The following is a 27,264-nucleotide window of genomic DNA, read 5'->3' as shown; positions in this document are numbered from 1 at the left end:
ACGAACAGAGCTCCAAAGATCTGTGAGACTATAAAAAAAAAGTCTTAAACTGGAGTCTTGGAAAGTGAGGAAGAAAAGGAAATGACTGAAAAAATGCTTGAAGAAATGGTGCTGAAAACTTCCCAGATTTGGCAAAACACATTAAACAACAGATTCAAGAAGCCAAGCAAACTCCAAACAAGATAAATCCCATGTGCACAAAGAAGCTTAATCAAAATTCTAAAAAATAAGTACAAAGCAAAAATCTTGAAAGCAGCAAGAGAGGAAATGACACATTACCTATATGTGAGAACCAATTTTAATGACAGTAGATTTCTCATCAGAAACCATGAAAGCCAGAATAAAGTGGCACAACATTTTTCAAGTGCAAAAAGAAAATAACTATCAATCCATAATCCTCTTACCAGTGAAAATATTCTTTAAGAATGAAGGGCAAATCAAGGCATTTTCAGATGAAGGGAAACTTAGAAAATTTATTTGCCTCCCTAAAAGAATGGCTAAAGGGAGTTTTTCAAACAGAAAAGAAATGATAAAAGAATGAATCTCATAGCATGAATTCAGAAGAAAGAGCAATGGAAAGAATATAAATATGAGTAAATGTGACAAATTTTCTTTCTTCTCTTGAGTTCCCTAAATGTTTGATGATTGAAGCAAAAACTTTTAACATTGTCTGATATAAGTCTAAATGTATGTAAAGGAAATATTTAAGAAAATTATAAGGGAGAGAGCCAAGTGACATGAAAGGAAATAAGGTTTCTACACTTCACATGAACTGATAAAATGTCCATACCTATAACTGTAAAAAATTATGAACATATAATGTAATCTCTAGAGCAACTACTAAAAATACACTACAATGCAATATAATCAAAAACACATTAGAGGGGGGAGTCGAGTGAGGGAGGGAATATGGGGATATGTGTATAAAAACAGATGATTGAACTTCGTGTACCCCCCTAAAAAATGATAAATAAATAAAAAAATAAAATAAAAGCTCTTCTGAAAATAAAAACACATTAGATAAATCAAAAACACATTAGATAAATCAAAAAGAATTCTAAAAATGTTCACATAACCCATAGGAAGGCAGGAAATATGAAGCAGAGGAGCAAAAACCAGAATAAATAGAAAACAAAAAATAAAGGGTGGACTTAAACCCTAACAAATCAATAATTACACTAATTACATTGCATGTAAATTGCCTAAACACACCAATTAAAAGGCAGAGGTTGGCAAAACGGATAAAAAAAATATGATGTAACTATATGCTGCCTAAAAGAAACTCACTTCAAATATAACAGTATAGGTAGATTGAAAGTAAAAAGATGGAAAATTATATTATTGCAATTATATTATCGCAATAATATAAAGAAGGCAGTTTGTGGCTATATTAGTAACAGTTAAAGTACACTTTGGAGCAAAGAAAATTACAGGAGACTTGCATTATGTAATGATAGAAGGGTCAATCCATCAAGAAGACTTAGCAATCCTACATGTATGAAGGTGAGTCAAAAATTATCAGCACTCTGACTGTAGAATTTTTTTAAATTAACTTTTAGAAAAGACAGATACATCATTTTTCAACATAATCTCCTTGCTTTTCAACACACTTTGTCCATCTGTCAACACAGTTTCATATTCCCTCATTAAAAAATGTTTTAGGCTGGGTTGTGAGCCATGAATGCACCACTGTCTTCACTTCTTCATCAGAAGTGAATCATCGTCCTCATAGGGCTGCTTTCAGGGGACCAAACAGGTGAAAGTTCAATGGAACAACTTCTCTATCCATTCATACACACTTCTTCATGACAAAACACTTTCTTCATACTGTGCACAAAGTCTTTGATAGATAACAGCACCAGGTACACCCTCAGACCACAAAAAAGTGAATCACTGCACACTGCTCTTCTTTTGTGCAAATCACAAGTGGAGCATCCATTTTTGCTTGCACCGCAGTTACAAATGGACTTATGTAACACAGTCACAGCAGTGACTGGGGAGACAATAGCCTTGAAGGAAAGCGCTGATAAGACAGTGCAGCCAACAGAAGTTTTAGAAGTTTTAGTATAACCGGAGTGTGGATAATTTTTGACTCACCCTCGTATATGCATGAAATTCCAAAGCTACAAAATATGTGAAGCAAAAACTGAAAAAAGAAATAGATTATTTTAGTTCAAGACTTTAACATTCCTCTCTCAATAACTGACAAAGTACCTAAACAGAAAATCAGTAAGAATACAGAAGAATTCAACAACACTATCAACCAGTAGGATCTAATTGGCATCAATAAAACACACAAGAGCAGAATACACTACTTTTCAAGACCTCATAAACATATTCCGAGATAGACCATATTCTGGGCCATAAAACAAATCTCAAAAAATTTGAAAGAATTGAAATTATACAGAGTATGTTTTCTGACCACAGTGTAATCAAACTGGAAATCAATAATCAAAAGGTAACAGGAAATTCTCCAAACACTCAGAAACAAAGCAACATATTTCTAAGTAATCCACAGATCAAAAAATAAATCTGAAAGGAAAGCAAAACATACATTTTAACTAAATGAAAATGAAAATACAACATACCCAAATCTGTGGGACACAGCTTAAGCAATGCTGAGAGGGGAATTTGTAGCTCTAAATGCTTACATGAAAAAAGAGGGAAAGTCTCAAATCTAAGATCCTACCTCAAGAACAGAGTAAAAGAAAAGCAAAATAAATCCAAAGCAAGTATAAAGGTAGAAACAAAAAATAAGCTTAAATAAAATTGAAAACAGAAAAACAATAGAGAAAATCAATGAAACCAAAAGTACACTCTTTCAAAAAGAGCAATAAAATTAACAAACCTCTAGCAAGACTGACAAACAAGGAAAGAAGACACAATTGAACAGTATCAAGAATAAAAGAGAGATACCATTACAAACCCTGCAGATGTCAAAAGGATAAAAGAATATTATACACAACTCTATACATATAAATTTTGACAACTTAGATAAATATTGAACAATTCCCCCAAAACCACAACTCACCCAATATAAATCATTTGAATAGCCCTGTATTTATTAAGAAAATTGAATGCACAATATAGAAACTCCCCAAAAACTTCTCTCTTAGACCAGGTAATTTCAGTGGAGAATTCTACCAAGTGTTTAAAGAAAAATTAATACCAATTCTATACAATCTCCTCCAGAAAAATGGAGATGGAAACTAGCATTAACCTGGTACCAAACCCAGATGACAGTACAGAAGAAGAAAACTGCAGATAATATCCTTCATGAGTATAATCATAAAAATCCTTAACAAAATATTAACAAGTAGAATTCAGCAAGATAGAAAAAGAATTATATACTATGACCAAGTGTGGTTTATTCCAGGGATGCAAAGTTGGTTCAATACTCAAAAATCAATCAATTAAATCTGCCATATTGACAAGCTAAAGAAGAAAAATATCACACAACCATATTAATCAATGTAGGAAAAGTATTTGACAAATTCAACACCCATTCATGATTTAAAAAAAACTCTCAGAAAAATTGGAATAGAGGGGAATTTCCTAAACTAGATAAGAACATTTACAAAAAGTTTACATGATATTTAATGATGAAACACTGAATACTTTCCATCTAAGACTGGGAACCAGGCAAGGATGTCCACTCTCACTACTCTTATTCAACATAGTGTGGGAAGTTCTAGCCAGTGCAATAAGACAAGAAACGGAAATAAAGACTTACAGATCAAAAAGAAAGAAACAGTCCTTATTTGCAGATGACATGATTGTCTAAGTAGAATATCTCAAGGAATTTCAGAAAAAAAAAAAACGAAAACTGAAAGAACTAATAGATGAGAGTTCAGCAAGGTCACAGTGTACAAAATAAACATAAAGAAATCAATTGTGTTTCTATATACTACCACTGAATACTTGAACACTAGAAATGAAAAAAATATACCATATCACTCAAAAAATATAAATGCTTAGACTGAAATCTAACAAAACATGTATATAAGAGTTAAATGTTGAAAACGACAAAATGCTGATGAAATCAACGAAAATCTGAATAAATGGAGAAACATGCTACATTTATGGATTGGCAGACTCAATACAGTAAAAATATTAATTCTCCCCAAGTTGATATACAGGTCTAATGCAATTTCTAGTAAAATCCCAGCAAGGTGTTTTCATAGATATAGACAATATTCTAAAATGTGCATAGAAAGGCAAAGAAACTAGAATAGCTTAAAACAGTTTTGAAGAAGAAAAAGTGGGAGGTATCAAACTACCTAATTTTAAGAATTATAGCTTCTGTAACCAAAATTGTGTGGTATTGGCAGAGAGAAACACATAGAACCATAGAAAAGAATTGAGAACCCAGAATTGAGATCTACACAAATATGCCCAACTGATTTTGTTTTTTTTGCAAAATTGGAAAGCAATTCAATGGAGGAAAGATAGCCTTTTAACAAATGATGTTGGAGCAATTGGATATCCATAGGTAAAAAAATAAATAAACCTCAACATAAGACTCACATCTTATAAAAATAGCTCAAAATGGGTTTCTTCCTTCCTCTGCCTGCCAATGGTGAGGAATCTAAAAGCTACCTTTCTGGGAAGAAGAGAAGGAGGGGGAAAGGAAGGGAAGGAGGGAGAGGATTTGCTGTCACCTTTGGGTGAGTCTATCCCTTGAACAATGCCTAGAAAACAGAAGGCCACCCCCTCAGGATTGCAGAGCTCAGCACAGGTGCCTTCTTTTTTTTTTTTTTTTTTTTTTAAGCACAGGTGCCTTCTTAAAGCTTCACCCTTTCATACAGAATTTAGTGATGGGTAAGCAGGATTTAGGCTGTTCTAGAAGCTGCAGAATTGTCCTCAAAGCTCATCTAGACCTGTGCCTTTCAGACTGTACTTCCTAGGACCAAGGGCTGTCCTAAAAGGTCCTGGAGACTCTCGGGAATAACTTCAGTGAGAGAAGTTCTGATTATGCGCCTGTAATATTGTTTTTAAATGAATGATTCCATGGTTAGAAGAAAGTTTGAAAGCCATTTCCTAACTGAGCAAACATGGGCAAGTTGCTTCATTTCTCTGGGTGTCTGTTCATCAGTAAATCAGAATATTAGTAGTAAAAAAAAAGATTATTAGTAGTGATTATTATGAAAAAATGTTATCTATTTTTATTACTATCTTTACAATATTAGTAATAATTGTCTCACCTCCTGGTATAAAACAAATGAAGGGACTTTTCCAAAGTCACACAGGGAGTTAGTACATGGCAAAAGAGCTGAGGGCCTGAAAGACATGACCATGATAAGATACTGCAGTTGGAGGGTTACTGAGGACCATCTTCTGATATTTGTCTTTTTTCTCCCATCTGAGACAAAGCTATTCAGTGGAAAAAGTTATATAACTCCCTGAGGAAAGTAACTGAGGGCTCTAATGCTTTGGGTTACATCATTCTAATATAATTCCTAGTCCTTTCCTGACCCCCTGGGGTGCGATATTTTGTACTTTATATTCTTACCTTGGGAGTAAGTTTTGATGGCAATACTTACTTTTGGGAGAACCTCCACTTTGCTAAAAACAGTATCTAATTATGAATGCATTATTAATTGTGTGTGCATTATCTTTGTTTACTAGCCTTAGCAAGTAAGTCCTCTCTGAGCCTTGGTTTTCCCATATCTAAGACAGAATAATATCTCCCTCCCTACCAGGGGACAGGTAGAAGCAGAGACCATGATTCGTTAATTCTTTCAAAAACACAGAAGGGTGAATAAATTGGGGGAGGGAGAGAGAAGAAGATTATCATTTTTAAAACTGGAAAACAAATCCATACTTGAAAAGGATGAGGTAAACTGCATCATAAGCAGATATCCTTAAATGTTTTTAAAGCAAGCAGTAGCAGAATAAAATGTGTTGATTCAAAAATTGGTGGAAATAAAAGTGGACAATTACCAAAGTTGAACTACACGTTATTAATCCTCCACACAGAATTTTGAGTTCCTGTGTCAACAATCACATGCAGATAGTTCCTAAAGAAAACCTGTAATTTCATTTACTTTATGAATGGATTTTATGTATAGAATAATAATGGTTTAGAAACACATGTTGTTATTTGGTCAGTTCTGTAAATTAAAGCTTTAGGACTCTAGCAGCAAGAAAAAAAGGAACAGGGGAAGTCCTATTTATTATGCATGCATGCATGTTCATTAAAATTTTATAGAGAACTTTGAAGCAAAGAAAAATTAAACTAGCAATTTTATCAAAAAACATGTCACTTTCTGTACTACATGGGGTGCTCTGCTAGGTATATATTTCTAACATCATCTTTAATCTTCCCATTAAATCTGGAAAGCTGGTACCTATTGTCCCCATTTCACAAATGAGCAATCTGAGATTTGAAGAAATGAAATAATTTGTCTGAAGTTCCATAAGTAGGAAGTAGCAGGACTGTGTTCTGAACCCAAATTCTTGCTACTACTTGTGTTTGTTAATGATTAAATTTGGCATGATGTCATTAAATAAAATCCACGAAACTTTGGGAAAAGTCAAAAGCTATTTAAGCCTTAGTTAGCAGTCAGTCTCCCCTTTTCAAGCTGTACTAAGGAAACAAAATGCTCATGGAGCCAAATACTTTTAGGCATGCTGTGGAGTTTGTTTTGTTAAAGTGGGATTTGGGCTTTTGTTGGCCTTTCATCCTTTCCCTTTCCTTTCAAGTCTGCCTTCTGATTGCTACCACTAAATTGCAGTTCTTTCTCTTCATCATGGCATATGAATCTATTTACCAAAAAGGAAACTGAAAATTGTTTCAAATGTTTTCATTGACTGTACATTCCATCCTAGAAATCCCCACAGAAATTATACCATGATCAATAACCTGAGAATTTCCCAAACCATATGGATACGTCTCCCATAGATCGATGTTCTGAAGGGTGAAAAAATTGACCTCTGCTATCTTCCATAATTACTTTAATCCTGGGTACTGTAAGAAATGGGTACTATAAGAAACTGCCTTAAAATAAATTTTTCATGTTTATTTTAGCAACTTATGAAGTCAGAATTGAAGAACTCCAAAAGGTATTTTCTTCTTTTCTTATCAGCTTTCTAACTAAAACAACTGTGCAGAGTTGATTCTGAAGTTGTTTCTTTCACGAGGGAGGAAAGTTCTTTATTTTGGGTTTTCCCCTGATTTCTGAGGCTTTTCCAGACTCCAGCTGCTAAGATTCTGAAGCCTGAGCCCTGTGAGATCAGAGAGAGAAAATGTGCTAGGATGGAAGAAGTAGATCCATTCCTGGCCCCTTATTTAGAGTGGCCAGCACCAACTGGCCTTTAATAACTGTCCCTTCAGAGAGAAGAGGTGTGCTTTCACGAGAATGACCAGAACCCCGAAGGCATAATGTCTGGGCTTCTGGTGGGTACAGTGCTAGCAACTTGATTAGGGGCCAAGCAGAATCACAGGCTTTGATCCCGGCTCCTGGCTGTGTGACCTTGAACCTCCATTTCGTCACTTCTAAAATAGTGGTCACAGAAGCACCCTCATCAGAAGTCATTGTGAGAATGAAAAGAGGTAAATTCAGACAAACAGTTTAAAAAGTAAGTGCTGGAATCTATCCCAGGCATTTTACCTCTCTGAGCTGCAGCTGTGTCTTCTGTAAAATGGTACATTCTCCATGAGGGCAGGAAGCATATGCCTTGTAGTTACCTAATCTGCAGCAGTTGATGCTCAGTAAATAAGGGGACCAATACTTGTTTCACTGAATTGCTGAGAGAACTAAGCCAGACAAAGTAGGTGAGCACCTAGTACAGCACCCGGCACACAGTAGGCACTTACCTAGTATTTTAACTGGGTCAGTTAAGGTACTACTCCTTCCTCAGTGGGTACATTTAATCTAGATCCTTCATCTTTCTGCTTCATTTTTCTTATGCTTCCTGGAAAGTGTTGTTCATTTGTGATACACATTACAGATAGAAAACTGTAAATGATTATTATTCATATTAACAGAAGCAGAAATAGTTCATTAAGATGCTTCACTTAGCTGGCAATATCAGCAAATACTAAACTTTTCTGCACAAGGGAACGTTCCAAATGACCAAATTTTATCCCATTCAGAATAAAAAAGCCTGAAAGTATTTTTTTTTAATCTTTCCACCTTCAGACATGTATTATGTTCATCTCAGTGTTTTGAGCTCAGTGGCTGCAAGCTGACTTCACCCTTTCTTGATGACTTGGCGCCCTCTGGAACGTAAGGGGCTGAATGGGCACTATTCATGATTTTCTTATGAGATGCTTGCAGGTGTTCAGAGCCAGTCGCCCTCACACCGAACCGCCACGGTCTGTTTGCTGTAGTTGTTTTCTTGTTTCTATCAGTTATTTCCTTCTCCTGTCAACCTCTTGTGTCCAGCAGTGAGCCTTTCATGTGGTCAAGCACGCATGGAGTCCCTGCTTGGGGGCAGGTGCTTGTGCGTACCTGGCAGCTCGTCATCCTCACAGTCACCCTGTGGAGCTGGTATCACCGCCTCCATTTTGCAGATGAGAACTCAAGGCTCAGAGAGGTTAAATAACCTGCAAATAATGTAGCAGAGCTACAAAGCAAGGTCCATCTGACTTGTCTTTCTACCAGTGTTGCCATCCAATCTGCTAGAATTATATGGAAGATAAGAGCCAGTTATCCCTGAAAGCAGGCCTGTGAGGCTCTCCTCAAAGGAAGGTATATGAGCTCTTGGGCCTGGCCTTTGTGGCAGTATTTTGGATGCTTAGATATTTTCTGGTCTCTTCAGTTTCTTGGCTAGATTCTAGACACTGAATGGCATCAAGTATATGACAGCTGACTAAACGAGGAGCTGTTGTGGTCATTGGGCATAATTTTAATGGCACCAAGTCTAGAGCACGCAAGAGCTGATTTTTGATCAGGCGGTCCATGATCTGGAAGGGAAAGTTCCCAGCATGGCTTGCACAGCTGCCTGTAGCAGTTTTGCCCGCTGGAACATTGCTCACATATCGCACATTCCTATTTGCTCATAGGATTTAAAAGTTCTTTATTCTACAGATGCATTCCTGGAAAGGCGTGCAGAGAACAATTTATTTTTCTAAGTCCAATCACACATTCTCTCTGGCAGGCACCGTAACTTCAGAAACGCCTGTTTGCTTTGGGGGTTGACCTCCAGCTCCACTGGCAATGGTTCGTGGAACGTTCTGTTGTCAGTGTCTACCTTTGCTCTGTACAGAGACCTCACTGGCCTCACCCCCTTGGTCAGGTCTCTAACGATCTGTAACCAAACAACAGAGGCCTGATTGGGGTTTGACTTGGGTAGCTTTAGGAAAATGACCATTTTCCTCTTTACTTTCAGCCTTGGCAGAGTGTTCTTCAGCAAGAACTTAGGTGAGTTTTATCTTCCAAAGGAAAAGTGTGAATCAGCCGCTGACAACGGAACTGGTTTTCCTTGATGGGCCAGCTGTTTCCAGTGCTTGACCTGGTTCAGCACCCCTAGTGTCTTGCAAGGTGTCTGGTGCAGAGAAGGTGCTCAGGGGTCCTGCCTGGCCTTTCTGGTTCACCTCGTTCTAACCCACTCTGCATTCACTCAGCAGAGGGGGGCTGAGTCCCCAACATGCGGGCCATTTGCTAACCACTGCGGCTGGAGCAGTGACGCAGACCTAGCCACTACCCTCAGGGGTTCCCCAGTAGGAGAGAGACAATCAAACAGGTATATAACAATCACATGGATCCCAAAGAATTTAGTTTCCAAAATGCACCACGCTGTTTCGGGTCTCTTTGCCTTCGCCCATTTAATTAATTCACCCCAACTTAATGATCCGGCAACCAACTAACCATCTACTACCCATCAGATATCCCCTCCTGTAAGGAGCCTTCCTAATCCCCCTCCTCAGAGAGAAGTAAGCAGTCCCTTCCCACACGTCTGCGTTAATGTCACACACGTTTGTTTGCTAACATGCCAGTTCATCCTCACTCTCCCCTCCCCTTCTTGTCTGTGAGCTCTTTGTGGGCAGGGCTTATTTTTCTCATTCTTGGTCCAGCGTGGGGCCTTGGCACATAGCAGTTCTTTTACCTGACTCTTCAGAGACGGCCTCTCTGTGCCCCGCACCCTCTGGAGTTATTTATAACACGTTAAAATAAACACCGTCCATGAGCTCCGGAGGAGCAGGTGTCAACACTTCCCGGCTGAGGCTAAAAACACACGAGCTGAATCGTGGAGAGGACTCGTCTCTCTCCTCGGGTTCCTGCCTGACCCTAAATTCACGTTCCCCGTGATGACCCTCTAGCCCCTAGTGCGGTGCTGGGCACACAGTAGACACATGACAGATGATTACCTATTTATTTCAACATTTATTGAGCTCTTTCTCTATTCAGACACTGCTAGATTCTGAGGTACAAAAATGAACAGAATATATTCCTAAAGCTTAGTGCAAGATGAGAGTGGAGCCCAGGGTAGTTGAGGGTGAGGGGGTCACTTGGAGGGGAAAATGACCAGGTAAGTGGGAAGTTACAGTATCATGTAATCACTGCTACGGAAGTTGTGAAAACACAGAGGTGAGGCACCATGCGTGCTTCCTTCAAGAGGGACAACTGAGCTAAGTCATGAAAACATGTAGGAACTGGCCAGGCGAAAATGGCGGAATGTACGTCCCAGACAAAGGACAAGGCGGAGCGAAGCTGTAGTGTTGAACAGCAAGGCCAGTACAGGCGTCCACAAAGAGCTGGATGATGCTTGAGCACAAAGTGTGGTGTGGGAGTGGCCAGGGTCGTGTACAGAGCTGGATCCGGGAGGGCTGTGTTCCCTCATTAATCATTCAGGGCAGCCCTGTCCTCTGGAAATATAATGCAAACCAAATGTGTCACTTAAAGTGTTTCTGGTAGCCATCTTTTAAAAAGAAAAAAAAAAATGAAATGGATTTTAATAATATATTTTATCTATCTTTACATATCCCAAACATTAACATTTCAACATGTAATCAACATAAACATTACTACTGAAATATTTTAGATCCTTTTTTTTTATACCAAGTCTTCAAGATCCAGAGGTGTTTTACACTTACAGCTCAATTTGGACCAGACATTTCAAGTGTTCAGCAGCCACATGTTGACAGCGGCTGCTGTCTTGGATGGCGCAGATTTAGACCTTACCCTATAGGTCAGTGGAAGCCACAAAAGAGTTTTAAAGCAGAAATAATGTACCCCTCTCCCCTAGCATTCCTGGGAGTCACAATATTAAATGTAATTTGACAGTTATTTATGGACATCTAGCCATGTAGAAACTACTAGACAAAACCCAGGGGATAGGAAGATGGATTACAAAGGACACATGCACCAGTGAGGCAGGTAAATGCTTTAGGAGAAATGTCAGCAACAGGAACAGAAGCCTCGGGTAATTCTAACTCAGCAAATGCAGCGATGAAGGAAAGGACACCAGCAGTTGCTGAGGGCCCATTACATGCTTTAAGCAATGCTACGCTTTCAACATTTTTTATCACATTTCACTCTCATGGTAACCGTGGAGACTGGCATTGTGAATTCTCCTTCATAGGTGGAAAAATTTGATGTTTAGAAAGGTTCATTTTAGGCTTTTAGAAAGAGGCAGAGTGGGGACTAGAACCCAGCCCTTCCTACACAGCCCCTGTTCTAGTATTTGTTCTAGAACTAGCAGCCTTAATGGTGGACAAGAGTGCTCAGTCATTGGATGAAGAAAACTCCTTAAAATTCTCCCCGTTGTCTTTCAGAACAGCTCTCTCTCCTGGTGTTTCTCCTTCCCTCACGACCACCTCTTCTGGTTTTCTTTGAGGGCTCTTCTGTTTCTGCTTTCCACGTAAATGTGGCTGTAGACTCTCTGCTTCACTCTGTTGCCAGAAACAGATGTTCTCACAAGGATGCTGATGCTCTCCAGTGTTCTGTCCCGGCCCTCAGCTTTTTCACTGCACTCCCCACCTTGACTCCCTCCTCTTCGCTCCTGCTAAGGTTGGTGTCCATATACTGGTGCATGGCAGTCATGCCTTTCGTGAAGGAATACTGGCTGGGGACCACGTTGTTACAGAGGGTTACACAGCATTAGTGCTGGGGGTACACACGTGAATAACAGCTCTCATTTTTAGTTAGCTGATGAGGGAAAGTGGAGGAACTGGAAAAAGATCCATAGACACTACATTTTAATACAAGATAGAGGGACTAGTGCTTGGAAGAATCAGGCAAAGGTTCTCGGAGGTGAGCGGATTTAGACAGATTGGAAAGGGGGCTGTATGTCTCAGCTGTGTAAGATGTGGAACCCATGACTAACGAAGGAACTAGCAGATACGAAGGGAGACTTGCTCAGAATAGGATGGAAGGTTTGGGGAGTCAGGAGAGTGTAGACTAAATATGGAGAGAAGAAGCAGAGGGAGATGGGGTTGGAAAGAAAGGTGGAGGCCAGATCACAGTGGGGCTGATATTTTAATTCATCAAGCAATGGAAATTATTACAAGATTTTAAGCAGGAATTCATTCTGGCATTGATTGGAGCAGGCAGAAACTTGGGGAAGTTTTCTATAGTTGACTTGATCCTGGCCTCTCATCTTTAAAAAAAGGGGGTGGGGCTAGGGGCACACTGTCATGGAAACACCCTCATCTTCACTTCCTCCCTGGTATCTTCACATTTCAGCTCAAAGCATGAAGATGAAGATAAAAAAATGAAGGAAAAAGAGCCATGCAAATTGGAACTTCAAAAAACAGAAAAGGATCTACATTCAGACCATCTTTTCAAGGTATCTGTGTTCTAGGGTTCCAGACCACACGGTCCAGGTCAGCCGTGTAACAGGATCAGTTCATGGAGTGACCGTTTAGAGGCTGAGCCATGCAGCTCTCTAGAGAGACAGTCAGAAGATGCAGTGGGTGTTGGCTGTTTTATCAAAGAAATCAATAGGGCAATAACACTGAACTCTAGCTTCAGATTTTTCCACTTATTAGCCAGGAAGCAGGCCTTATAAGCAGGGCTGAGACTAGTGTGAGTTGAGCAAGTCACCCAGAGGGCAAAATACAAAAAGACACTCACTCAGGTGCCCACCCTGCTCTTGCAGAACTTGGAGGGGGGGCCTCTTTAAGTTCTGTGCTCTGAGGCCCTGCTTAGAAGAACTTAGTCTCTGAGCTCAGGCATCTCATGTGTAAAATGAGAATCAATAATTCCTACCCAATTACAATCCCCACTCCCATCCTGATTCTATCTCATTTGTGATGGGAACATGAAATAATGTAGATAAAAGTGCTTTGTAAGCTGTAAGCTACCATAAAAATGAAATAATTGTTGTTAATTAATTAATTGATTAACATTGTTTGTTAATACTAAACAATGTATATATGTGTAGCCATATCCAGTGGACACTATCCCCTTCACAATCAAAAGTATGGTCCAAAAGGCTTAAACAGTGGATATCCCCGGGGCTACTACCAGCCTCAAAACATTCAAGTTGCCTGTTTGAGCTGTGCCTATCTCATCATATCAAATTGTTCCACCTGCAGGGCTTGGGTAACTCAAGCATCTTGGTGGGGATGTGGGCCTGAATTGGGGTGTAGGCCCAGAGGCCAGGTTGGACCAGGTTTACAGAGTATCACAAAGCAGCATCATTCAAAGAAGTAAGTTTAATAACAAGACACAGGGACCAGAGCCAGGGTAGCAGCATGGCCAGTGTCAAGGCCAGAGGGCAGGGGCAAGGCCATGATGGGTGATGAGGCCAGAGATGAGGAAGGGGTTCATCAGGAGCATATGAGAAAGGCAGCAGAGGAACATGATTCAGGACACTGACCATGAATGAGCAGAAGCAGGATATGCCCTTTTCAGTGCTGGCCACCTGCTGGCCAAGAACCAGGGATGGGGTCAGGTTACCACCAAAGGGACATAGTCCTATGTTCAGGGAGTGGATTTGAGTTTTGGAAATTGTTAAAAGTTATTTGGAATGTGTTAGGTACGTGTGAGTGATCTAGCTCGGCGGTGCTCTTTGGAGTCAAATATAAATAAGTCAGTAGGACTACAATCCATTGTGATTGAAACCGACTCTAGGAAACATTCCCAAGGACAGCCCTCAGGGAATCCGGGCACTGCTGCAGCAGGGGCTCTGCTGAAGGAGGGTGTGCACTTTATTTGTGTGAAACACTGACTTCATTACTTTCTTGTTATTTTTCCCCATTTAAAACTTTCATTTTTGGCTGTGTGACTTAGACTGCACCTCCTCTTCTTCTCCTCTTCATTTGCCCAGATTCCACCAAGAACTCGGGAAATTCCATGTCTTGTATCTATTCATTCCTTTACCTTTTTCTAAGTACTTTCAGATGTATTGTCACAGTCAACCCTCGTGTCCACTTGTACTGCAAAGGACAGTAATCCCCTCTCCCACTGTCATCTCATAATTATAAAACCCTTGGATGGCCAGAAATGTCCCAATACTCCTCTGTCTCCAGTGTGTCTTCCTGACAATCTATCCAGATCTTTCTTTCTTTTTTTTTTTTTTTTTAGATTTTATTTATTTATTATTTTTGGGGGGGTACACCAAGTTCAATCATCTGTTTTTATACACATATCCCCATATTCCCTCCCTCGACTCCCCCCCCCACCCTCCCTCGAGTCCCCCCTACCCTCCCCATCCCACAGATCTTTCTGAAATGCAAATCTGCTCAGGTTTCTTCCCTGCCTGGCTCCTTAAGACTATGAGATAAGGCCCACACTTTTTGCCTTGTGTGCAAGACCCTTCACAACTCCACTCCACTCTAGCTGATCTTTTCAGCCTCACCTCCAGTCTTTCCTCCCCTGTCCCCTTCACTCTTCCCTCATCAGCAGCCTCTGTCTCACCCTTATGAGGACACTAACACTTCTCTGCCTTTGCTCATGTTGATTTATCTGCCAGATATTCCTTATCCCCTCAACCAATCTCTTACTTACATTTTAAAATACAGTTTTATAAAACCTGCTTTTGAAGTCTTCCCCACTCTGTCTCCTAGCCACGAGAACTGACCTCCCCGTCCTGTTTCCACCTCAGTGAGCAAACCTGCTGTAAATGACACCCACACATTATATCTTGTCTGCATGTATGGCTCCATGACTGGCGTGGAAGCCACTATGCCCACTGCATCTCTTTCTATCACCAGGGCTTAGCATGTTGGTCCCTTTAGTAAGTGTGCGACAGATGCTGGAGGGAGGAAGTATGGAAAGAAGCAAGGAGCAACAGAAGAATGGAGGGTGGGAAGATGAAATGTCAGGCAAAAGGAATACAGCATCCCTTGGTGACCAAGAGCACAGGGCTCTGCGGTCCACTCCTGCCTGGTCAGGTGACTAGCTGTGAGACCGGAGGTCAATTATTTAACCTTTCTGAATTCTTTATCTAGAGGAATCATGATATTTTTTGAATGGGGTTTCTTGAAGATGAAGTGAGATAAAGTGTATCAAGAGCCTATCCGGCAGTCGGCACTCTGTTACATCCTGACTGTGGCCCGTGGGCCTACCTCCGTGTCAGGCATTCGTTGGCTGTTCAGAGGGGAACAAAAGACATTGTATGCGCCCTTGTGAAATTTAGCGAAGTAAGACTGTGTTAAATAAAAGAATATACAATGGCTACCTGGGAGGAAGGAATGATTACAAACAGCATGAGTATGCAAAAATCCAACAGTTAATTCAGAGCCCCTCAAGCCTCTCCCTGTTGCGTGTGTTTAGGTGGGTGCCTATAAAAAGACACCTGGAAAAAGCCAGATGGTGAAAGTCCACAGGGGTAGGAGGAGCATGTTGGCAGGGAAGAAGGATGCTGGGATTGACATCATCCAGACAGAAGGCTGCCCTGAGGACCCCAAGCTGGCCAGGCACTCCATAGGCCACTGTGAGTTGTGTTTCTTCCTGGTTCTTTTCACCATTACCATATTATTTTAAACCTGTGCATGACCGAGATTTTAATCTATTTTATAAATATTTACTGAGCATCTATTATATACCATATCACTTGCCTGGGTGAGGCAGCTGTGCAGGAGTGAAAAAAGCACTGGATTTAGAAATAGAAGGCCTGAGTTCAAATCTAGGCTCTCATACTTATTAGCTATGTAACATAGTAACTCCATATTCTTTCCTATTCTTCAATTTCATTTATGTAAAAGGGATCATAATATAGATCTCATTGAGGTTTGGTGAGGACCAAATCTGACAGTATGTCACATAACAGGTACTCAGCAAATGTTTACTCATTTCTTTTTATATCTACCAGCTCCTCTTGTTTTTTATAGGCCCAAGTCATTGACACACTGATAACATAGTATGATATTATTATTTTACTTTATTCAGGTTGCATTTTATCTTCACATGAGTCAAGGCTCTTAATTGCAAGTAACAGTAATCAAATCATACTGTGTTAAGTAAAAGAGGAAAAAGAAGCTCACCTAGCAGAGGTCTGGGCATGGCTGGACCCAGGGACATAAACAGTATCACAAGACTCAGTACTACTTTCTCTGCTCCTGGCTTTGCCCCCCTCCCTCTTGGTTCCATTTTCAAGCAAACTCTACCCTTGTGGATGCAAGATGGCATCTAGCAGTGACAGGCTTATACACTATCCTCTTAGGAACTGCAGAGGAAAACTAGAAATGGTTATCCTCTCAACAGTTTTAAGAAAAGGCCCAGATCTGACTCTTATCGGCTTGATTTTGTCACATGCCAACCCCGACCTAGTCAGCGGGATAGGATGCTCTGATTGATCCAGCCTGTGTCATAAATTCACACCTGGAGCTGGAGATGATAGAGTTAGTTCTACCAAAATTATATCATTTCAGATGGAAGGATTTCCCAAAGAAAATTTAAAAGCTGTTATCATGGAAAAAAAAAAAAGTAGACACTGGGTAGACAAAACAGATGTCTACTCCAGCCCAATAAGCCATGGCAAACCACTGACATTTCATAATGTGTTACAATCAAAATTAAAGAAGAATACACTGCAATCATAAGATGGACTCAGGCCCTCTAGGATCTGCCTCCAGGCTCGTGGGCTGCATCCCTGACAATACCTCCTTCTGCATATACTCTTTACTCTAAGTTAACTGACTCTGTCATGTGCTTAAGTGCCCCTGGCACTTTGCTTGATCTCTTTCCTCTGTCTGAAAAGGCTCTATGGCCATTCTTTGCCTGCCAATGGCCTAGTCATCCTTCAGGATCTATCTCAAAAGTCACATCTTCTGAGGCTTTTCTTACCTTCCTTACCTCCATCCTCCTCATTTCCATTCTCCAGAGACCAGAAGTGCTCATTCCACTCTGTTTCCAGGACACTTAAACAGCAACCAGATGATCACTTTTCCATATCAGGTTTTAGAGTCAAGCATTTCTGGGACCCAGGATCACTATATATTAATCCAACAACTTTGGGAAACTTATTTACTTTTATGTACACTTGGGGGTAGTACTATTTATTTCCCAGGGCTCTTTGTCAATGCATATAAAGTATCTGGTTCATTGATAAATAACTTTTAGTTCTCTTTGTTTATTTCCTTTTCTAAAAAAATTACAACATGCCTTACATTATAATTCATGGTGTACATGTTTGTTTCCCATGGTACACAGTGAGCACCTTGGGATCGGAGACCATTTGATATTTTTCTCTATACCTCCGCAACCTGGCACAGTGGATATACCCAACATAACTTTATTAAAAGGTGGAACAAAAGAATAAATCAAACTTCAGGATGAGGGAGTATACCAAATCTAATAATCAGAATGATTCTCCTGACTAAAACAAGTAAAGTGAAGAGGAAATTTTAGGGGCAAAATTCGTAAAAGTATCACAGAACTGATCGGGACTTCCCTGCCGGTGCAGTGGTTAAAAATCCACCTGCCAATGCAGGAGACATGGGTTTGATCCCTGGTCGGGAAGATCCCACATGCCTCGGAGCAACTAAGCCCGTGCGCCACAACTACTGAGCCTGCGCTCTAGAGCCCGTGTGCCACAGCAACTGAAGCTGGCGCACACTAGGGCCCGAGTGCCACAACTACTGAGCCCTACTGAGCCTGTGTGCTGCAACTACTGAAGCCCATGCGCCTAGAGCCCGTGCTCCACAACAAGAGAAGCCACCGCACTGAGAAGTCTGGGCACCGCAACAAAGCATAGCCCCCACTCGCCAGAGAAAGCCCACGTGTGGCAACGAAGACCCAATGCAGCCAAAAAAAAAAAAAAGTATCACAGCACTGATTTAAAAGGAAGCATCCACATACTTGCAGCAACTAGGAACCATGGGCAATGAATGAGTGCCAAAGCTACTCTTACCCTGAGGGTTTTCACTGAGCTCTGAATCCCTTGATCTCCAATTTTGACAGCATGTGTGCAGACGATAAGAGCTATATACCAGGGCATGCCCAAAATGGGCTTATTTATTTATTTATTTTTTTGTATTTTATTTTATTTTATTTATTATTTTTTGGGGGTGTACACCAGGTTCAATCATCTGTTTTTATACACATATCCCCGTATTCCCTCCCTTCCTTGACTCCCCCCCCCCTCGAGTCCCCCCCACCCTTCCCGCTCCAGTCCTCTAAGGCATCTTCCATCCTCGAGTTGGACTCCCTTTATTATACAACTTCCCACTGACTATTTTACAGTTGGTAGTATATATATGTCTGTGCTACTCTCTCGCTTCGTCTCAGTTTCTCCTTCACCCCCCGCCCCCTCCCATACCTCGAGTTCTCCAGTCCATTCTCTGTATCTACATCCTTGTTCTTATCACTGAGTTCATCAGTACCATTTTTAGGTTCTTTAAGAAACTACAAATAGAACTACCACATGATCCAGTAATCCCACTACTGGGCATATACCCAAAGAAAATCATAATCCCAAAAGAAACTTGTACCATAATGTTTATTGCAGCACTATTTACAATAGCCAGGACATGGAAGCAACCGAAATGCCCATCAACAAATGAAGGGATACAGAAGATGTGGCATATGTATACAATGGAATATTACTCAGCTATAAAAAGGGATGCGATGGAGCTATATGTAACGAGGTGGATAGAACTACAATCTGTCATACAGAGTGAAGTAAGTCAGAAAGAGAAGGACAAATATTGTATGCTAACTCACATATACGGAATCCAAAATGGGTTTATAACAGAAGACTCCTATATAAAGTTGGAATTTCAAAGAATCATGTCTGCACAGAATGAATAGGGCTGTGCCTGTTGTTAACAATACTATATCGTGTACTTACAAATTTATTATAAAAGAGTAGACCTCAAGTACTCTTAACACAATAAATTGTTTTTTAAAAAAGAAATGGGACAAATAAAAAAAGACATTTCTAATGAGATAAATGTCACATAAGAAAGCACAGAGGAAGTATTGAATCAAAAACCATGGCTTAAGATGAGAAGTGGACAGACTAATTCGGAGTATAGAAAAAATAGAAGGAAGAAAAACAAGCTGAAGTGAATAAAAGAGTTAAAGGAGAGACCTAAATATGGGGCTGAAAGCTATTTTCAAGCAATTAAGTACTGTCCATGAAGAGTTACTGTAGATTTGGGAATTACGCTATGTCGAAAACAGCCTGAAGAAGATTCGTCTGAGTAATCTGTACAGACCACTAAAGTACAAAGGGAATTGCTTAACCCATTTAATAGCTCTTTGCCATACTTGTGATGAGTAGCACAAAATGCAGAGCCAAGGAAAGTGGACATGAAAATAGAGGAAAGTTTTGAGGAAAAAAATATAATTGAATGTCTCTCTATACTCCTTCTATACAAATGGAACTCTTCTGAAAAAAATGAACAAAATAAAAAGAACTACTTCCTTCCATTAAAAAAAAGTAGAAGAAGAAGAAGAATTAACAAGAAAACTCCGGGGAGCAGAAGGAAATTTGTTCATTTTGCCCCTGGTGCTGGGTAAAGGGAAAAAAATCTGTCACATATCTGATCTTCATGCATATTTTGGGAAAATTCATTGAGCTGTACTCTTAAGATTTCTGCCCTGTCCTGTATGTTATACTATAATTAAACTTTTAATTTTAATTTTACTAAGGTAGTTGTTAAAAGATAGACACTGCATGTATACTTTCCAAACAAACAGAAAGAAAAACAGAATGAAGGAAAGAGAAGAAACTTCAATCATGCACAAGGAAAATGAGGGGAAAATAGAAAAAAAAGTGTGTAATAAAATACTAGGTATAAATTTCAAAATATCAGTAAACACTATAAACATGAAACTGTCTAATTAGAAGACATAGGCATTCAAATCATTCAATATTAAAAAATATTTGAGTAGTTTTATGTCCCCAGCATTGTTCCAGGTGCTGAGGGTATAGCAGTAAATAAACCAGACAAAAATTCCTGTCCTCATGGAGGTTCTATTCTGATCAGAGGAGACAGATGAAATATATAAACAATAAAATATTCACTGTGTGGAATGGCAGCAAATATTATAGAAAAAAAATAATAAAGCAAAGAAAGAGAATTAGGGAGGCAAGTGGAGGGAGCAGAAGTTGCAGTTTTAAAGTGCTCACAGATGACCTCAAAGATGTAAAGTAGATGAGTAGAACCATGTCTAGAGAGAATGCTTTGTGGGGGGTGGGGGTGCGAATATCCTGGGGCAGGAGCCTACTAGATGTGTTGGTAGAATAGCAAGGAGGCCATGTGGCTGGAGCAGTGACGGAAGGAGACTGTAGTAGGAGATGAGGTCAGAGAGATAACAAGGGGCCAGGTAGCAGACCATTGCAAAATCTTTGGCATTTATTCTGAGTGATATATTTTTTTCGAAACTAAAAAGTTTTGAGCACAAGAACAAAATGATCTGACTTGTATTTTAAAGAATTATCATGGCTGCTGTCTCGAAAGAAGAATAACCTGGGACCTGTTAGGAGTTTGTTGCAATAATTTAAGTGAGAAACAATGGTAGCTTGGAGGAGGGTATCGTGGTCGAGTTGTTTGGATTCAGGAGATAATCTGAAAATCAAGCTGGCAGCCGTGATTGCGGGTGGGATATGAGAAAAGAGTCAAGGATGTTTTCAAGCTTTTGGACCTGGGCAACTGAAAGGATGGGGTTACCACTCTTTGTTGAGATGGGGTAGACTTCAGGAAGAGCACATTCTCAGAGAGAAAGAGTTTGTCTTGGAATGTAATATGTCGAGACAACCAAATGGAAACAGTGTGAAGGCTGAACTCATGAGAGATGTCTAAATTAGGGATGTAAATTTTGGAGTTGTCAGCGTTTTTAAAATGAAGCCATAAACTTTTACATTTGCCTCAACTGAAAGGAAGGATTAAGGAAAAAAAAATCTGAAATAAGAATTAAGCAACTGTGTGTTCAGCATCTTTGCTTTGTGCTGGAGAAACTTAACAATAACTCCATAAGGAAATGCAGGGCCTTTATGCCACTGGGAGGTGACATTCGTTGAGATATTCTGGGGCCTATATGCTAATTGACTTCCTGTCAGAAGATAAAATCTTGTTGCTTGGTGCTTTTAGTTAATAGACAAAGGTCAATGTGCTTATTGTTATTTCTCAGATATATTACTTATTTCTGATTCATAGTTCACGTCTGAAAATGGTTCTCAATCACCCATGCAATATTAACCTATGCCCACTGATAAAAAGGTGGCAGTTTTATGGTTATGACAAGTTTACAGCTATGTGAAATAAACCAGCTCCTGCATGTAACAGGCTAGCTACTTGTGCAAACAACCCCAAGACATTTTTTAACCTGGCACACTATCTGGCTGCTTCCATCGCTAATATATAATACATGCTGGCATGTGCTCAATCAACTTGTCTAAGAAATTTTACTTTAAGAAAAAATGCCACAAAACCGGATAGTCATCTAAATGCAGGAAGAGAAGCCCCGGGGCTGTACCATTTGTGGGGGGAACCATCCAAGAAGAGAGAGGAGTCACTGGTTTCCTGGATAATTAGCACCCATCATAAAAATGTATTAATCCTTGCCACAGTCGTCTAAGAGCAGGGGTTCCTTTTCCTATCATTATCCCAACTTGAGAGAATCATAACTGAGGCTCAGCAAGGTGAAGTGGTTTGCCAAAGGGTCGTACATACCAAGGTTATAATCCAGTGTTAGCATATTTAATCTGCCTTTTCCTCTTCTTGCCTCCATTGCCAGTGACATGTGTGAATGCATTTACGAGGGCAGTTGATGAGATGTTGTCAGGGGGTTCTCTGTTTTCCTTACAGGTGGGTACGTGAAGGCCTTGGAGATGATTAAAGAAACTGCAGGCCAAGGAGCCTTTAGGCCAAATTCCATTTCAGAGACGTATGATGATGTTGAGTACCCCAGGAGAGAGGGGTAAGTAAGTGCCAGCCCTTCAGCAAGACGCATGTGATGACACTTGAAAAGTACAATTCAACAGGTCAGTGGTCTTTGTATCTTTTCTCCCCACAGAGCAAAGTCGGATTTCTCTAACTCATTTGCCTCAGAAAATGGTAAGTATAAGAAGACATTGGAAACTGTCAGTAGGAATTGCTAAGAGTTTCTGTGGCTGATTAGTAATATGGTATCTTTTATTTATATATTTTTATTAATGCCTTTTGGGTGGGGTGATGATAAGCTAATAGAAGTGGTTCAAGATATGTGTGAATAAATGCATTTAGAATCATGAAGGTGAAGATGCCGGTAATGGGTCTTGTGTGGCAAGAAAGCAGCTTTGATGTGAAATTGCTTTCTTCCTGATCTCTTCACAATCCAAGTCTGATATGTGAATGTGCTTTACTTGAAACATTTATATGGATTCTCAATACTTTTTAAAAAAATTAAAGTATAGTTGACTTACAACATTAGCTTCAGATGTACAACAGTGATTCAATATTTTTATGTTATACTCCATTTAAAGTTATTATAAAATATTGGCCATAGTCCCTGTGCTGTACATTATACCCCCTTGTATCTTATTTTATAGCTAGTAGTCTCTATTTCTTAATCCCCTTCTACCTCTTACCCCTCCCCCCTTCCTCCACCCTTCTTCCCACTGTTACCCACTAGTACTCTATATCTGTGAGTCTGTTTTGTTATATTCGTTTATTTTTTAGATTCCAAATATAAGTGAAAACATATAGTATTTGTTTTTGTCTGGCTTATTTCACTAAGGGTAGTACTCTCCAAATCCATCCATGTTGTTGCAAATAACAAACTTTCATTTTTTATGACTGAGTAGTATCAGTGTGTGTGTGTATGTGTGCGTACACTACATCTTTATCCACTCATCTGTTAATGGACAATGAGGTTACTTCCATATCTTGGCCATTGTAAATAATGCTGCTATAAACTTTAGGGTGCATATATCTTTTTGAATTAGTGTTTTCATTTTCTTCAAATACATACCAGGAGTGGAATTGCTGGATCATATGGTAGTTCTATTTTTAATTTTTGAGGAAACTATACTGTTTTCCATAGTCGCTGCACCAATTTACCTTCCCACAAACAATGTACAGGGGTTCCCTTTTCTCCATATCCTCACCAACATCTTTTGTCATCTTTTTGACAATAGCCATTCTGACAGATGTGCGGTGATATCTCGTGCTTTTGATTTGCATTTCTCTGATGATTAATGATGTTGAGCATTTTTTCTTGTTCCTGTTGTTCATCTGTATGTCTTTTTTGAGATGTCTATTCAGACCTTCTGCCCAATTTTTAATCGGGGATTTTTTGTTTTGATATTGAGTTGTATGAGCTTGTTATATATTTTGGATATTAACCCCTTTCAGACATATCATTTGCAAATGTCTTCTCCCATTCAGTAGGTTGTCTTTTTATTTTGCTAATGTCTTCCTTTTCTGTGCAAAAGCTTTTAAGTTCAATTAGGTCCCATTTGTTTATTTTTGCTTTTGTTTCCCTTGCCTGAGGAGACAGATCCAGAAAAATATTGCTAAGACTTATGTCAAACTGTGTACTGCCTATGTTTTCTCCTAGGAGTTTTCTCAGAACCACTTATTGAAGAGACTGTCTTTTCCCCATTGTATATTCTTGCCTCCTTCATCACAGATTAATTGACCATAAGTGTATGGGTTTGTTTCTGGGCTCTCCATTGTGTTCCATTGAGCTATGTGTCTCTCTTTGAGCAAGTACCATATTGTTTTGATTACCATAGCTTTGTAGTATATTCCCAATACGTTTAAGATCTACTTTAACATGATTTAGAGGATTTGAGTGCCCCTACCTATCCCTCCAACCTCTTCTCACACATACTCAGTCTTCATCTTTGAGATCCAGTCATGCTGACCTTTTAGCTTCTCTGACTTGCTAAGCTCCTACTACAGGGTGTCTGCATATGCTACCCCCTCTCCTGGAATGTTCTCTCCTCCCTGATGCCCCTTTGCCTAAGTGACTCTTAACCTTTCTTCTGATCTCAGCTCAATCATTATTCCCCAGGGAATATTCTCCTAAGTATACATGATCCTCTTTTTCATAGCACTTGACACAGTTGTAATTCTATATTTATGTGATTCTTTGATTAATAACTGTCTTCCCTCCTAGTTTATTTCCTTCTTTATTCTTACCATTTTCCTAGCCCCTATTATAATGCCAGGCACATGTTAGATATTCAAAAAATATTTGTTGAATGAATGAAAAGGTAATGGAGTAGGGATAATCACATGCTACTCTGGTTGTTTTTGTCTTAGAATATCAGAGTTTTAGATGGAGAAACAACCTTAGAGATCATTAAATACAGTACCCTCGTTTTAAAAAAAGGAAACTGAGGCACAGAGAAGTGACTGTCCTAAACTCATTGTGAATCAAGTTCTAAACTTGAAAATCCTCCATCGCTAGGGTAGATTCAAAGTATATCCGTGTATTGTAAGCTTATGTGTTGGACTAGATGAAAGCCATGCTATGAGGGGAAGATTGTTCAAGATGTGTCTGGTTGTCTCCATTATTTTCCCAGCATTCAGCACAATGGCTGGTGTTTAGTAGACATTGTTATATGTAAAGTATGCAAAGGGGGAGGGTGGAAAGAAGGACTTTGTTAATAAATTAACCTGCTTTGACCAAATCAAAGCAGACTTGGAAACAGGGTGGAAGCAAATATTAACTTTTGTTTGTATGTACTTTTACAGAGGTTACTTATTTTTATCACATGCTTGTAAAAACATGTGTATATGTTTCAATAAAAACTACTTCACAAACAAAAGATCAGAGTACCTAGTACCTGGTAGGTATCCAATAAATTTGTCAAATATGAATCTGAATTATTGCCATTATAATGAATAACTTTTTTTTATCTTCAAAAGAAAATAGTGAAGAAATGTATGAAGATGTCTACAAAACAAAGAGCAACTACCCAAAGATAGAGTGAGTTTCTTTTTTTCTTGGCTTCATAGCTAAGGGTATTTCCTGTTAGAAATACCATTTTCCATAGAGAGTGGAGATAAGTTATCGTAATACAACATTGTGATTAACAGGGTACTTGTAATTGTGTACAGTCATACCTTATTTTTAATCACATTGCTTTCTCTTTTGAGAAAATGTCCATCTCCCAGAGTAGAGGACTTTGATACTGTATTAGGGAATAAGTGAGAAAGGAGAAGTAAATAGCAATAAAATGCTTCAATTCTGTAGTTGCTCTTCCAGGAAGAAATCAATGGTTATGATTTACCTGTGTCTTTGCAAGTTAATGAGGCTGTCTATGGGATTGGGGCTTAATTTAATATCTAATAATTCAGTGTTATCAAGGATAATATTTGTTCAAATGGGCATTATTAACCAAATTCAGTTATTAGGGGCACACTGTGGAAAGGAAAACAGCAGTAGTCAAAAGCAAGAAGTTTGAGGGTTGAGGGGAAGATAGGGCATTCGTGCTAGGTGGGATGATGTGGGTGTATCATTCTCTCTCCCTATCCCCACCCCCCACAAAAATCAAGGGCATGCTCGGAAAAATTTTAATCATCAACCAGGCAGTCAGTGTACCATCACTGTTATATTATCATTCCATAAATTAAAGATCAGTGACGTGAATTTCAGAAGCTAGGAATTTCTATATTGTATTTCTAGTATAGTTTGTAAACTATGAGTCCCTGAGTCATCATCTCTAAAAGGAAGACTTTGCTCCATAAACTCTGTAAAATAGAGACCATTTGGAGTAGATGAAAGTTTGTATTGAAATATAATAATTCCCTTCATAGCTGGTGTGTGCTACTTCCTATCAGCATCTAAACAAAGAAGAGCATGGAAGCTGACAAGCCATTTTCGTGCTCTTCCTTGAGTGGAGTGTGTTTTAGAAATGAGACTGAAGTTTCTGATCCTTTTTATTACAGCAACCTTCCATCCCCAGTACTCTCACAAACACCATGTTATTTATATTCTCTGATTCCTCTTAGTTTAGATGGAAAAGAAACACTTAAAAGGCTGCAGAGGTTCTTCAAGAAAGAAAAGGATAGACTTAAAATGAAGAAAACCAAGTCAAGAGAAAATATAAGGTAAAAAGTCCCTTTTTATTTCTCTTCCAGGAGAGAATTAGCAATGCCAGCCTGGTAGTTACACAGTTCCTCAGGATGTTCTCCATCCTGTTCTTCCAGTGAAGGGTACCAGAAACTAAAACCAAAGGCCCTGGTTGTCATCCACCTCCTCCTCGCCAATATTTGAGTGAACCACACCCACAGATGCTAGTGAGAAAGTGACAATTTCCCTTCTGAAAAAAATTGATGAGAAAGATTGTGAACAAGGATAGAGGGAAAATCTTAATCAAACAAAGTCCAGGAAAGGAACTTTCCTCACTATGCTTGGCATATATTCCTGTTATTACTGAGCATTATGTTATTAATTACATCCTTATATGCTTTCTCAGCCGTGCAAGTTCCAGGGGTTTTATTTGTCTGCACTTCCATAGTCTAATTAGCCTCTCTTGAGAGAGGCAGTGTGTGGAGAGGGGAGATGAAATTTTCAGCTGAATGGTCCATGTATCTCAAAGTCTTAGACCTGGAAGGGACCCTGCAAGATCACTCCAGCTAATTACCAATGGGAATTGGGATGGTTATAAATTCACAGGTAGGAGAAAGAGACAAGAGGCCTGGATTCTAGATTCTGGTTTCAGCTCTTCTGTTTAATTCAATGTGCAAACCATGGGCAAATCACTTCCATTTTGTATCCACAGGGACCAAGTTTCTTCTTGCATAGAATAAGAGGGGGACTGGGTAGTCTCTGGAGGTACTTCTCTCTCTAATATATTAGAGGGAGAGAGGCAGAAACATAGACATAGATCTGTATTTTAAGAGGCAGGGGATGGTAAAATAACTTGCCCCTGGTCATCACATATATTCACATGGAATTATGTTATTCTACCTTGAAATACTTTTCA

General features: G+C 39.5%; 1 protein-coding gene across 1 annotated transcript in view; it reads left to right on the top strand.

The window, feature by feature from the left end:
* Positions 1-27,264, top strand: part of FYB2 (FYN binding protein 2) — a 78,773-nt gene that overhangs the window by 29,864 nt on the left and 21,645 nt on the right. Inside the window, 10 exon segments of the mRNA XM_057746546.1 lie at positions 7,031-7,065; positions 8,167-8,231; positions 9,337-9,368; positions 11,723-11,957; positions 12,633-12,735; positions 15,669-15,828; positions 22,151-22,262; positions 22,359-22,399; positions 25,202-25,262; positions 26,288-26,386. Coding sequence (XP_057602529.1) covers positions 7,031-7,065; positions 8,167-8,231; positions 9,337-9,368; positions 11,723-11,957; positions 12,633-12,735; positions 15,669-15,828; positions 22,151-22,262; positions 22,359-22,399; positions 25,202-25,262; positions 26,288-26,386 — 943 coding nt within the window.

This window comes from Hippopotamus amphibius, chromosome 1, assembly GCF_030028045.1.
Source record: "Hippopotamus amphibius kiboko isolate mHipAmp2 chromosome 1, mHipAmp2.hap2, whole genome shotgun sequence".
Lineage (NCBI taxonomy): Eukaryota > Metazoa > Chordata > Mammalia > Artiodactyla > Hippopotamidae > Hippopotamus > Hippopotamus amphibius.
Note: the sequence above shows the minus strand (reverse complement) of the source record. Positions and strands in the feature narration are given on the sequence as shown.